Source organism: Chelonia mydas, chromosome 5, assembly GCF_015237465.2.
Source record: "Chelonia mydas isolate rCheMyd1 chromosome 5, rCheMyd1.pri.v2, whole genome shotgun sequence".
NCBI classification, from domain to species: Eukaryota; Metazoa; Chordata; order Testudines; family Cheloniidae; genus Chelonia; species Chelonia mydas.
The window spans coordinates 101,095,891-101,111,136 of NC_051245.2; the positions used below are offsets into that span (position 1 = coordinate 101,095,891).

Here is a 15,246-nt window from a genome sequence, read left to right on the forward strand (position 1 = left end):
TTACAAAATAAATCATAATTTTTTCTTACAGGTACATAAAAAAGAGCAAATTCACATGGTAAGGTGAAAGTAATTGCCGCATAATTTAATTAATACCTTTTACAAGTAAAATTACCTTTTTTATCTTATGGATTCATATATTATGTAATATTAATATATTATTTAATGTACAAATACAAAATAAGCCTTGAAAAATTTTGGCGCCCGCCACACTCTTCTGAAAACATGAATGTGCTATTGGCCACTAAAAGGTTGGGGACCACTGAGCTAGTTTAATGCATGGCCCTTAAACTGGTACATAGTGCAAGTTGGCACAACAAACATGTGCCATGCCCATGCCCCATGCATGTTATAGTTGTACAGAATACATTTTATTGGATGTTTGTTCTTTAAAAATACAAATTAGGAAATTATATTCAATATTACTACGTTAAACGTTGTTTATGTTGCTCAGTCAAGCACTCAATAGTTCTGAAATACTAGAATTATGATTGACCACACCACCTTAATTCCGCCACCTTGTTCACTTACCTTATGATATAGTCTTCAATTATATGATCAAATACAATATTACTCCAGAAGACCCCTGCCTCATTCAGTATACAGAAAGGACATGCGGGCTCAGATTTAAGATTGTCTGAGCAAACCTAATTCCGTCATTCCTGAACTTTTGAGTGCTTGATTTTGCAACCTAAATTATGTTCTCTTAACATAGGGTTGGTATGATGTTGCACCCCATAATGCTTTATGGGAATATGCTCATTAATGTATATATGACATAACTGGCATATGTTTTATGCTACATATGCCATGTAACATATCTCTATAAAGGTTATGATCTACTGCACATATTCATCCTATTTGTATGCATGTATCATTTTTGTATTCAAAGTTATGAATACTGGCTGTTTACTTGTTGATTTTAAGGCATTTGGTCCCCTTCTTTAGAAAGGAATGTGCAAGTTAAGTGCCCAATCAAGAAACACTTAAGCTGACAATAGACCTTGATAGACGCCAATCCACATCTGAGCTTTCCTGGCTATGTGGCTTGGCCTGTAAAGTTCTGAGTCATGCATGGACATGTGACTTGCCCATGTGACTCCAAAACTCCATTTTGTAGCTGTAATTCTGCACAGGTGGAGGAAGGGGTTTAGAGCCACAAGGAGACACTATATAAAGCCTTGGGAGACCCCCTCCATTTTGTCTTCAATTGGCTCAAGAGATATCCTCTCCACCCCAAAGGATCTCTGAAAGAAACTGGAACAAAGGACAGTAACCACAGGGTGTGTGAGTGATTGCTGGACCCAGACTAGGAGACTAGTCTGTAAAAGGAAGCTCACTGGAACACCTCTGAGGGTGAGGTTTTATCTGTATTCAGTTTTCCTAGTGGATTAGGCATAGACTTGCGTGTTTTCTTTGGTAATTTACTTTGTTCTGTCTGTTATCACTTGGAATCACTTAAATCCTACTTTTTGTATTTAATAAAATCACTTTTTACTCATTAAGCCATAATATGTATGGGGGGGGGGGGGCAAACAGCTGTGCATATCTCTCTATCAGTGTTATAGAGGGCGAACAATTTATGAGTTTACCCTGTATAACGCTTATACAGGGTAAAACTGATTGATTTGGGGTTTGGACCACATTGGGAGTTAGGTATCTGAGTGTGAGGGACAAGAACATTTCTTAAGTTGCTTTCAGTTAAGCCTGCAGTTTGTGGGACATGGTTCAGACCGAGGTCTGTGTTTGTAGCCGGCAAGCATGTCTGGCACAACCAGGCAGGGTTTTGGAGTCCCAAACTGGCAGGGAAGGCAGGGGCAGTAGTAGTCGTGGCACATCCGTTGGCAGCCCCAAGGGGGTTTCTGTGATCCAACCTGTCACAGTTGGGTTTTTTAAAAACAATTTTCTATAAAATAGCTAAAGGTCAGATTTTGAAAAAATACTAGGTGTCTAAAATGCAGACAGGTGCCTAGTGGGATTATTCCACTAGGTGCCTAAATACCTTTGAAAATCTGGCTCTACATCTCTAAACCCAGTTTTACAACTTTTATTCTTGTTAATTCTTAATTCAAGCAAGCTGTCAATGGGGTCTTACAAAGCTCCTACAACACGGAGCTGATAATCCACAGAATCAGGAAGATGGGGAAAACTGAACACAAGGAGACTAAAAAAAAAAAATGGTCAGAGGTTATTACATGTATATGCACAATTGAAAACAAAATATAAATTTGATGCTAATGTAACAAGAACACAAAATATCACTTTTAATAAAGTAAAATAAACTACTGTAAATAAACACATTCTATTAAAAATGTTCACATCCATTGGTTCTTCAAGGGTTTCTTTTCAGATTGGGTCCACACTGGTAAACATGCCACTCGGGGGGGGGGGGGGGGAATACATTTCTTGCCTGCTCATTTCTTTTCTTCCTCATGGCTTATCTGTGAATACATTCTAAGTGGGAAGTGACCAAAAAAAAAAAATCACTAAAAGGAATGGTAGTATTGTATGAATAACCTTAGAAAACAAGAGACACATCACAGTCTGGTGTACTCATCTCCCAAAAGATGCATTCAAAGACACTTGTAAAGGCAATTTGTAACATTATTCAAAATCACAAATGGAAAACCAAGCTGCTACTTTATATATTTCTTTCACTGAAGGAAAGGTTCTTACTGCCCAAAATAAGACTGAGTACATTAATGCCTGATTGAGTAGGATTATCCATAGATTATTATACTTCTGACATACAACATCTGATCCATCCTGTGATAACAGATTTTGACAATTTCATTCCTTTTACACCTTTAATGAAATGAAATAATCAGTAACAATGGCTAGCTGAATCCCCCTCGAGTAGACCCTGAGCATTCTTCAGGCATCCAGTTTTATACCATGAATGTTCCTTATTAGCATACTTAACATTGCATGGGGGGAAAGGGATGGCGAACTAATTTTCTGTGATCTGAAAAAGACTGATTAATCTTTTGGTAAAAATATCAATGATCTTTAATGTTATTAAATTGTTCTTAATGTAAGCAGAGTCAGAATGAGCTCTACCCTGACTTCTGGGGGTGAGCTGTGGAAAAGGACTTCAGAGGCTAACCTCATTTCCATGGGCACACCCACCCTGCCTAGCATGATGGGACTGCTTGCCCAAATGGTCACTTTGGCTGCTGTGGGATCCACGATCTCTTTGTTATTAGGGAAACAGAAGTAAAGTGGTGTTATTCTGGTTATGTGAATCCAGGACAGTAGAACTGTACTTAGCATTTTATGAGGGATTTACCCTCAACTAAGTAGCACTCGCTAGGCAAGGGACATGGGTTCCAAAACCCAGTGAATTGAGAGAGGCTGGGAATAGATATGTGTACCTGGTTGTATGGGCCCCAAACAGCACTTTGACCCCTCCTCTCTCCAGGGTCTAACAACAAAGCTAATTTTGACTCCATTAGGATAATCTTGTCACATGCTGCAGAGCTGAAATCACTAACTCCTAGGTCTAAGCCTTCCACCTACTCTGGGCTAGTAGTTCTGAGTGTGCCATCACTAAGGTTCCCCTACTAATAGTGAAATCATTAAGAGCTGAAAGCTGTGTTAAGTGGAAGGGGAGGCTGAAGACATTTTGGTGAGCAGTGAGAGGAATGGCTAGCAGGACAGCTGGCGGAGAGGCGTGGCTGGTGGTGAAGACTGCAGCAGAACCCCACAGAGAGGCATGGCAATCAGCCGGTGACCCAAGCAGTGGAGCGTGTAAGATGCCCCCATACCTCCCCCCCACTTTCACCCAGGCTGGGGGATACATGCTGCAGATGAACTTCTGAACTCTAGGGGCTGCACTGACCAAGGACAGAAACTGTGGGAGGGGTGCCTTTTAGGTTGCTGGACTTAAGACCCTGAGGGGAAAATGCCACTTGTTGGATCATATTAAAGAAGTTCTGTATTAAAATCACAAATGAGTTTGATTCCCCATAGTTTAAATTCCAGGGTATTACTAATTAAGAGGTCTCTTGGTTTTTGGTACTGTTTCTCTCCCTCTCTGTGTGAAACTTGCAAGCTGCTAATTGTGTTAGTACATGCTAAGACAGAGTCTGTTCTCAAAGCAATACTTTGTAACAACTACTCACACAGAGAGAGACTCAAAGCGATACTTTGTAACAACAGAAACAGCACCCAGAGACTCCCCGCCCTTTTGTTGTATTTATCTCGCTTTGTTAACAATTGTGATTAAAATAGAGATAGAGGATGTATGTGGATGGATGCTTGGTGTGGATAATAACTGAATGATCAGGGAGGTGCAGCCTAAGAATCCAGTGTCCATCGGCTGAAGAAGGCATCAAGTGGAAACAACCAGAGGACCCCCGGAGGGCAGACTGGAATCCACCCAACAGCCTCGAGGATGGGAGAACCAAAGAATAAGATAACATCTGGCAGCACGGAGCCATCAGGAATGTGCCATCTGCTGATTGATTCAGCAACAGCATGATGAAGCAATTCCCATAGACTGGCATAGGAAGAAATTCCTATAAAAATGGACTCTAGAAAGTGAGAACTTTGGGGTCTGATTTTGCAAACCAACTTCCAGGAGCATCAGATGAGCATCTGACAAGGCCCTGCTCCCTCCTCATGTCCAGGCCACCTGGGCAGCGGCTTGGCATGAGCAACTCTAAGGCTGGTAACTATGATAACAACCTTGCAGAACTTGTGTGTATATGAATGTGTGAATAAATATGAAATTGAATGGAATGTTATAGCTATAACTGCTTACTATGCTTCTTTCTGTATTCACAAATGTGGCATTTTGCCTTTTCCTCTTTAATAAGATCCTGCTTTTTATTTTATTGGTACAACACATTGCCAAACTTACTTGAGGGCGGATCTTTTGCTCATGGTTTGCGTTATGAATCCTGTTTGTGGTATTTCCCCAGATAATGCCACATTGTTTCCCTCCTCTTTAAAAGGCTTTTGCTACACTCAGACTCACTGCTTGCAAGAGGGGAAGTACTGCCTCTTAGAGGCACCCAGGGGGGTGGTACATAAGCGTCCCAGGTCACTGGGTAGGGGCTCGAGACGGTTTTGCATTGTGTTATTGAAAAGGAATCCCTAGATACTGCACCCAGCCCTTGCTGCTGCCAACTCTGACTGGCCGAAGGGTTACATTAAGATGAATTTTTAGCTTTAAACAAAGTATTTCCCATCTAGCACTTTTTCTTGATGTGATTGCTGTTTACATGGATAAGTAGCAGATGTGGCAATATCCTGGGAAAACCCTACTGAATTAAGTTTTAGTATCTTTGGAGTCCATCCTATTAAATGCAAAGATCATATATTATTGTGGATATGGATTACCAAAAAACTATAATGGGCTTCTGGAGGATAATACACGTGAAGTAGATTTCCTGGGAAATACCTAGAGGGAGTTGAATGCAAATTCCTTCCACCCCATCTTCAGTTAATCAAAAACCCAAAGTTTTTGATACTACACCCTGAAGAACGAACCATTTTCTGCTGGTTACCTGTTCCTGAAGGTTGAAAACAAAGCTCCAAGCTGCATGAACAAACAGGATGATCTGCTTGTTCTGAGCTAAAGCCGTTATTAACTAGTAACCACAGAAAAACTCCATGGTTTGAAGGACTGACTCCTACGAGAGCCCCTACTGGAGCTGGGGAAGGGTAGAATCGCTGGTAAGGTTATTAGCATGCATGCAGGTTTTATTTTTTTTAGTATTTTTTTTCTGTAGTGCTTTCATCTTTAGAGTTAGGTTGACATAAGGCAACTTACATTGACCTAACTCTGTAAGCGTCTACACTAAAATGTAGCTCCAACCGATAAGACTCACCCACTACATTTACTTAACTCCTCCTCCGCAAGAGGCGAAGCGCATAGGTTGATGTGGTTAGGTTGACTCAATGTCAGTGCAGACACTGAGTTGCTTAAATAGACTGTTGCTTCAGAAACCGTTCCACGAATGCCCTACACTGACAGTTAAATCAATCCAAGCACTCCTGGTGAGGCACTGCTGAGACAAAGAGCGTACTGTGGACATGCAGAAGCAATTTAATTACTCCAGTGGCTGTAGGTCGATGTAACTTAGGTCAACTTAATTTTGTAGTGTAGACTTGCCCTCAGATATTTAAGGCCCGAAACTGGTGTTTATAAACAAAACACCCCCATCAACCTTAACTACCCAAGAAGTTAGAGTCAGAGAATAGCCACTTGACACAGCATACTCTACTCCCAAGGAGGCAGAAATGGGGACTAAGCAACCACAGAAGTTAATGTGGTTTGATGTTTGAAGCTTCATTAGTTTCTCCTAATGGTGGTCCCCACTAAAAAGTCATATGCAATAGATGTGAGCCAATTCCAGCATAGATAACCTTAATGGTCATGCTGCCATTGAGGGATCTGGAGAAGAGAATTGGGAACTATGCAGAGGCATCATGAAGGTACATGAGCCAAGATCCTGCAGCTCTCCGGCCTAGTTCCTTTCCAATCTACTGTTTTCACATTTGGAGCAGAATGATAGCGCAGAAATAGGCTCCCTAAGAAGACTTCAGATTTAATAAGTATGTTCTCCCTTTCCTCTATTTTCTTTTAGTGGATACTATGACCTTGAACTACTACACATTATGACAAATGAAAAGGAGAACAAGCGATATGCCCTATCAACATACAGTCCTTTTAAGAATGATCCTCAAACATAGTTCACAGAGCCCCAGAACAGAAAAAGAATTCTGTGGGATAAGTTAGGGATTGATAGGAGACAGTCCATAAGTGGACCTCTTTCAAAATACGCCACAGAATGAAATATTTATTGAATACATTAAAACATCCTATACAGAACACACAAATGGACATACACACACCATACAGAGAGAATAAAAAAAAGGTGATTATATGCTATTGGTATCAGGATGAATATAACTTCTCAAAATGTATTTAATTAAGAAACAACATACTCTTCCATTATAAGGAATGTGTTGTTCTAGACTAAAAATTATATGTAGTATTTTATTTCTACAAACGTGGATTAAGAATGTTTCAAGTTACTTGTTTTCAGTACTTCAGTCGTGACTTCTTATAGTGACTGCTTATAGTCATACAAAAAAAAATGGTCATGGGGAAGTATGGTAAATCAGGATTCAGCAAACAAGGAATATGTCCATAGACTACTACATTCTGGCTTTCAAATGCTATTACAAATTTTCTGATGTTAAAATATCAGAAGTTTTAAAATTATTTACACCATTACGGTGTTTGGGAAATTTTCCAATAACAAAAGTGAATCAAGACTAACTAGAGTTTTGCGGATACCTTCTAATGGTAAAAGCGTGTGTAATTCATTGCACAGTCGCAGTAAAAAAAACCAAACAATTTCACACTATGGTCACAGTAACCTTGTGGACCCTGCTGTCACACATTAACAGTTTGTTAGTTCACTTTGATCTAGTTCTCTTTGAAATGGGACTAGAACAAGGTGAACTAATCAACTGTTAATGCACAGCAGCTGATCAAGGCAAACTTATGACCTGTTGTTGTGCAGCAGCAGGGTCTACATGAACAGCTTATTAGTAAGCACTGACCATCTGCCGTATATGAACTGTATGTTAGTTTACTTGGATCTGGCCCTTTTTCACTGAGAACTAGACTGATTCAAAACTAACAAATTGCTAATGTGTAGCCACAGGGTCCATATAAATGGTCACCATGACAGTGGTGACCTTTTAGAGTCAAGTCCAAATATATGGCAAAATTCATGGGTTCTGTGACAGTAGCAATCACCATGATGTAATTGCATTCTTAACTATATTGTAGTCCAGGGTTCAAAAGTGAACTCTGTATCACAAAACAATAGGTGATGTATTTGGTGTTCCAGAAGAGAAACATTTGAGAAATGGAAAGGCAAGACTACAAAAAAATTAACTTTTTCCTTTTACCTCTTTTCTTCTTTTGCTCTCTGTTGTTCTTCTTGTCTCAGAACCTGAACCATTATGGACTCAAAAATGCCTGTTGCCAAGCCTGCTAAACTGCGAGGTGTGGAACGACGCCTTGTTGAAGTGCATGCTGTTCCTTTCTCATCTTCCAACCCATAGTACCCTTTGGATGTTACTGCTATTGTTGTCTTCTCTCTCAAGTGCCTTGCAAGAAAAAATAGATCAATGCACAATAATTTTTCCTGACCAGCAGTAATCCACTACCTACACCTCTAAAATGTACAACTGGGTTAGGTCAGAAAAAACTGATATTGTTAGAGTGTCATTACGATCCTCAACTGAACTGCCAAATTCTTCAGAGATCAAACGACCACTCCTTTACAAAATATTAAACTTACATGCCAAGACCTACACTATTAAAAATGGTGAATAGCTATCTCCTAAATAAATAATAATTAGATTTTCAAAATTAATTTCTACATTATATATTTTGTAAACATCTAGACACACAAATATTATATACTTGAGCTCAGATAAGGCCATTTTCAGAACACACAAAAGCATTCTGAAACAAAAGATTTGTTGCAAACTCAACATGACAGATTGCCAAAATTTGAAATTTTAGATTACAAAATTGGGAATCTTAGACTTTGAAATATTTACAAAATGAAATAGCTGAAAACAAAAGAATAATCTTTTCTTGTTTTGGATCTCTCTCTTACACTGTGTTAGGAAACTCAAATGAAGTCATGAAGTTTAATGATAAAAAATACTTTTCACAACATTGTATTTTTATTCAATTAGTCATCATCTTAGATTGTCAAAAAATCAAGAAAAATTACACACACTTCCTGGGTTACAAAAGGTAAGAACCCAAACCACCACCAATTTCCCAGACTGGACCTAACAAAATAGAGAATGTCTTTCTCTACTACAAATGAATAGAGAAAATATATACACAAGATATTAGAATTGTTAAAGACTGAAGAGTTAGAGGTTGTTTTGTAATGAGTATTAACAGCAAAACAGAGAAAACAAGCTACAAGTTAATAAGACTAGGCAATTATATTTTGTAAGTTAAGATGTAAATAATAGTAATTCAGGTTGTAAAATTTTATGAAGGCAAAAAATACAGATATTGGCTGCCAACATATTTGAGGACCTTTTATTATTATTAATTTAATATATTCCCTAACATACTGGTGCAGAAGTTTTGAGCAAAAGAATGCACAAAAGGGCGCTATTGTCAACAACAACAAAAATCAAACTTCTCACATTCAGGTTCATAGGGTGTGCAAAAGCCACAATGCCATTCCAACATCACTCATCACACTCAGGATGAACAGGAGAGCAAGAAGCAAAATATAGGTATTTATATAACACTCATGTTAAAGCAATGTCTCCCCACTATCCCGGCCCGAACATGAAGCAATTAAAAGTGTAATCCTGGGAAGTGTCAAGAACGGAACATTCCCATCTGTACTTCTACACTACATTTACTTGTTCCTCTCCACTGTGAGCATAATAAAAAGATCCATATATTGGTCATTTATAGACAATACTGCAATTTACTCGGAGGATGTTGTTAAGGCCCACCTGCAAACAAACTGGATTAGCATGCAGCAGGCAACAACAGGGTACCGCTGGCTGATGCAATCACCATCACACAATGCTTCATAGTCTGCACTGGTTCCCAAATGCATTTCAGGTCCACTTCATGCCCTTGATTCTCATTTAAAATGCCCTAATTTTACTTTTTAGATTGCCATCTCTTTTTTAGGATGTAAGCTCTGCAGAGCAGGGAACTTGTCTTCCTATAGGTCTGTACAAAACCTAGTACATTCTAGGCCAGTGGTCACCAACTGGTTGATTGTGATCAACTGGTCGATCCTGGATGATCTCCAAGCAGGGCTGCCGCTCAGACAGGCTCCCTGCCTGCCCCGGCCCCACGCCGCTCCCGGAAGTGGCCACTGCGGCCCTAGGGGTCGTCCTCCACATGCTGCTCCTGCTTGTAAGCACTGCCCCCGCAGCTCCCATTGGCTGGGAATGGGGAGCCGTGGCCAATGGGATCTGCGGGGGCAGTGCTTGCAGAGAGGGGAATTGCATGGAGCCATGCGCCACCCGCCCCCTCCCCTACAGGGGAGCGTTGGCCCTTTCTGGGAGGGGCGTGGGGCCAAGGTAAGCAGGGAGCCTGCCTTAGTGGCAGCGACACTGCGCTGCCAACTGGGAGCCAAGGGAAGTAAATGCTGCCAGGTAGGAGGCCACACCCCAACCCCGTGCCCTGAGCCCCCTCTCGGAGCCAGCATCCTGAACCCCGATTTGTACCCTGAACTGCCTTCTGCACCCCAAGCTCCAGCCCTGAGCCCCGTCCCAGAGCCAGCACCCCATACCCCCTCCTTCACCCCAACACTCTGCCTCAGCCCTGACCCCCCTCCCAGAGCCAGCACCCTGTACTCCCTCCTGCACCCGAACACTCTGCCCCAGCCCAGAGCGGCCTACTGCACCCAAACTCCCTCCCAGAGCTTGCACCCCTCACCCCCTCCTGCACCCCAATCCCCTGCCCCAGAGCCACCTCCCGCACTGTGAACCCCTTAGCCCCAGCCCAGAGCCCACACCCCCCTCCTGAACCCCAACCCCCTACCCCAGCCTGGTGAAAGCGAGTGACGGTGGGAGAGAGCAAGTGAGGGAGAGAGACAGGGAGGAGCGAGTGGGGCGAGACTTTGGGGGAAGGGGTGGGGTAGATCCTCAGTTGCCCTTAAATTCAAAAAGTGATCCTGGGCTTAAAAAGGTTGGAGACCACTGTTCTAGGCACTGCTGTAACAAAAATAATTTATCAGAATGGTTGCCACTTGCTTTGCAACTCCCACCCCACTTGTTATCCTCAGTAGTAATCCTTTGGCTGCTGGAATCCAAATCTGAGCTCGGGAAATTTGGGACAAGACTATCCTTGGTGAGGAGCCCACGATTATGAAATGCATATATACAGGAGATAAAGCTGAGTCCAATTCTAACCATATTTAGAGTAGTCCCCCAAATTACTCAACACAAAAGGAATGAACCACCAACCCAATAAACTGGCATAAAAAGAGAAGAAAGATTAGCTCTACTTACTACAGGGTAAACATTGTGAGCAACAAAGGAATCATCAGCATTTGTTAATTTGCTCCCTACCCCAACCTTGCCAGAACTTCTGTAGTTTCACCACACAATGTACCATGAGAAAAACCATGTACATTTTGTGGCATAAAAAACAGGTATCATTCTTGAACAATAAATGGTAAAATGAAGGCTGTGCTGCACCATGGGATGTCTATCCAGAATACTGAGTGGTTAACTCTAACAAGCAGAGCTGCATGGACACAATGATTAGCAAGGAAAGTACCTTAATCTGGAATAACACAGTGGTGTGAACACACTTCAATTCAATGGAGTTAAACAGCTTCACTTACAGCAAACAAATTAATTGGATATAACATCCCCATATAGATGTGGCCTAAGAGCTTGTCTACGTGAGAAGCTATGATGACTTAATCAAAACTGAAGTTAAGCTAAGGCACATTAGTTTCAAAACTTTAGTTACTTCATCTTAACTTTCTGGACTGTCCCCATGTACACTAACTCTAATTATAGTCTGATCTAGAGTGGTGAAAGGAAGGAACAGAATTAGGTAGCAACTAGGCTGCCTGGCAATGAGATGAGTGCACAGGTGATTAACACAAGGTAATCTCTGATACTCCACCTTGCACAGGTGCTAGAATGCTTAGCAGAAAAGCAATCCAGCACCTACCGTTTGTATATATTTCACAGCCAATGCAGTACCAGAAGAAGGAACTAGTTATTAGATTTTTAACATCTTTAAATGCAGAGATGTGTGTATAATTTGAGTTGGGGATTGGATTACTGCCCACTGCCCTTATAAAAAGATTGTTCTTTAATCAAAAGTCATGCTTTCATACCCAAAGAATATTTTTACAACACATTGTGTGTTTAGGTTAAAAAACCTTTACTGCACAAGATCTTCACCACCTGTTTATCTGTATATTCACATGCCAGACAACTAGTAGGCAGCCTTCATTTTACCATTTATTGCTAAAGAATGATACCTGCTTTTTATGCCACAAATCTCAACAAAAATCCTTGTTAGTGTGATGGTACTGACAAGTTTTTTCCTCCTTGGTTGCAAATCTTATGAAAATTTTCATATTAAAGCAATATGAATTTTCTTCTTTTACCTTCTTTTGTGTTCCATTCAAATATCTTTTGCAGCTGTGCTGTTTTCTAATATTTTATGACCAGTTTCTTCTCACTTTTACCTGATTTTTTGGGGACAGGGGGCTTTTGTGTTGATTTTAAATGTTTTGTATTTCATCAAGTTCAGCTGAAGCTTTAAAATTATACACATTTTCATCAGCCCCTAACTCTTAAGGATATTAAACAGTATGGTACCTCATTTAGCCAGTTACTGAGTGATTGCCAGTATTCATTTATGTTCAGAAACAGAATTCAAGGTCAACAAATTCACTGCGTCAGTTTGTTTAGGAAGTGGTTTTCAGCGTATCTTTTAGATCTATAGAGAATTTGATTCTAAAATGCAACCTTATATACCAAAGGTTCCCAAAACATTTTTTGCTGAACCACTTTTCCAAGATTAGTGTTCCATGAGTACCCGCTTGTTTATAAGAAACAGATGGCCAAGGGGTCACCGATAGTCATGGGGGCTGGTATGTTGTGCCCCACACTTAGAAAACTTCTGTTACAGAGTCACCTCATTTCTTCACAGATATGAACTAATTTTTCTCTTTTTAGATGTCCCATATCTGACTGGAAAAGCCTTCTAACTGCGGAGAGCTAGACACAGTGCACCCCAAAACCAGTCTCCTGTGTTGTCTAAGGGGAGCTGCTTCAGATAATCACAAGCAACTAAGCCCCAATCCCACTAATGGCATTGGTGCAACCAAGTTCCCAAGCCAAGGGCTGAAATACACCAGTTAAAAAGCAAAAAGGTTTCTGGAGTAAATCATTGTCCCTGTAGTTGACCACCTTCCTACAAGCATTTCTTTCTACATGCTATTTTATCAATCCCAACCAAGCTGACTACAAAAATCCTGTACATATCCCTGCAGTTCAGTCCTGAAATATTTAATACAAAGATTCAACTTAGTGTCTGTTCATACCTGTGCTACTTTTAAAGAGTACAATACGTTAGAAGTTGGCATCTTTCACCACCCAGACAAAACATCTGATTATATTGGTGAGAACACCCTCAATGGGCTTTTTTATTACTTCATCTTCTTGTAAACCTCAGGTCCTATTCTCACACCATTCTCGTGTACACATCACTCAGGCTAGATGTAGTAATCTAAAGGCATTCTTCAATTCCTGTTCTAGAGATGCTCACAGTCCATTGCAGCAGGTGAGAAATCCAGGACTCAGCACTAGAAAAGTTTCTATATAGCTCTGTTAGAGTCTTCTGCTATATTTGCCATTTTGGATTAACTGGGTTCCTATTTTTTCATCAGCAGTTTAGAATATGAATTTAACTAGATGTTGCAGCTATACTTTTATAACAATTATAGAATTAGGTCCCTCTGAGAAATTACTAACGTCCAAGTCTTCACTTATTACCCATATTCAGCTTTCTTGAGGTTCAGTCATCATCATAACAACTCAGATGGCCTAATTTGAAGCTAATGTGATTACTCTTAGTACTAACACTACCTGTTTTTTCAAAATAGAGAAGTATAACATCCCTCATGATAAAACTCATTTGTTATCATTCCATTATTGTGACACTCTGTACCTCAAATTAGCATCCTGGAATGCCCATACTCACAGTGTCATATAACTAATATATGTTTTGTACAATGCATGCCTTGTGAGGTATCATTTTAAAAGTCTTGATCTGTTGAATCTTAATATCCTGTTGAATTGTATGTAATATCATTGTATGTTAAGTTATGAAGTATTGCTGTTTGTATTACTGAAATACTTTATGAGGTTGGGAGATGCCCACAGCTGGCCCTTCATAGGGACAAAGGAGCAACCATCACTGGCCAGACTGGGGTTAATGGCCCATCACGAAGAATCCACGATCCCAGAGAGGATACATATGCAATGGGGACTCCCCCAGGTCAGGGCAAGGATCTTTCTAGCAGCTGGAAGGAAGTATAAAAGAGATACAATGACATCACTTGGCCTCTTCCCTCCCCCCACCCCAAATCTCAACACCTGAAAGATCGTCTAGAAGACAAAGACTCTGAAATAGGAAGATTGGTCCCAGGCTGGAAGGGAGTTCAGTATGAGTATTGAGAAGTGTAAACTGCCTGTAACTTCTACCAGGGTGAGAGATTGTTTGATTCAAATTTTGCTTAGTCTGTTGAAGTTAAAATTTAGACTGAATTTCTAAGATAACCAACTTTGATCTCTATGCCTGCTACTTACAATCACTTAAAATCAGTCTGTTTTATATTTTACCTAAAACAGTGTGGTTTTGGCTGAAGTGCTTGGGGAATCTCAGCTCAGATTACAAAGGCTGGGGCAGGTCCACTTTCCTCTGAAGAAGTGGCAATCTTATTAATGAGCTTGCACTGTCCATGGGAGTCTTGAGCAGTGTAAGACGGTATATTCCTGGGGTGCAAGGCTGAGGTGATTGGCTGGTGCCTCTTTCTGTATGATTCATAAGTGTTTCAAGGAGCATTCATACAATTTAGCTAGGTGTGTGGCTCCAGATGCTAATGGCCGAGTGATTACAGCGCTTGAAGGGGTGTTTCTTCTTGTCACTGGCATAGCTTTGTGAGAGACAAGCCAGGCTACAGAGCTAAGGAGGCACAGTGGTCCCACAGTTCCAGATTGTACCCTGGGAATCCCTGTCACAATTATAAAGCCATTTGTAAAGGTATAACTGTGTAATCTGATTTGGTTAACGGGCCAAGCTTTGAAGGCCATACACTCAACTGGGTGGCATTTCTCTGTTTGTCTATCCACCTCAATGCCACATCTGATCAGTTTTAGGCATCAGTGGCCAGAAGCCTGGAAAAATCAGAAAACTGCAAGAGTGAAAATGGAGGATTCATCTCTGCAATTGCCTATAGATCAAACAAATGGCTGATGGCACTAATGCCTTCCAGCACAACAATACCTATATTTCTTCTATGCCCAGCATCCCAATACAGTTTAACCTTGAATGACGTATCTCCTAGACAAATAATAATGATAGGGGAAGGTGGGATGTGACCGTGTACTCAGCCCCTTTGCATGGGAGAACATGGGGCCCTGAAATAGCAGGAAGAGGGAATGGGAGTCATACAGAACCCC

At 40.8% G+C, this 15,246-nt stretch overlaps 1 protein-coding gene across 14 annotated transcripts in view; it reads right to left on the reverse strand.

Annotated features, from left to right (window-relative positions):
- Positions 1–15,246, reverse strand: part of KIAA2026 (KIAA2026 ortholog) — a 118,168-nt gene that overhangs the window by 99,558 nt on the left and 3,364 nt on the right. For 13 of the 14 annotated variants that reach the window (XR_005225767.2, XR_005225765.2, XR_005225764.2 and 10 more), the window contains one exon: positions 7,936–8,136. The exons of the other annotated variant lie outside the window; for it this stretch is intronic. Coding sequence is in view for 7 of the 13 variants with exons in the window: in XM_037901909.2 (XP_037757837.1) it covers positions 7,936–8,136 (201 nt within the window). In the remaining 6 variants the exon portion in view is untranslated. The remainder of the gene's footprint in view (positions 1–7,935; positions 8,137–15,246) is intronic. 14 annotated transcript variants of the gene reach the window in all.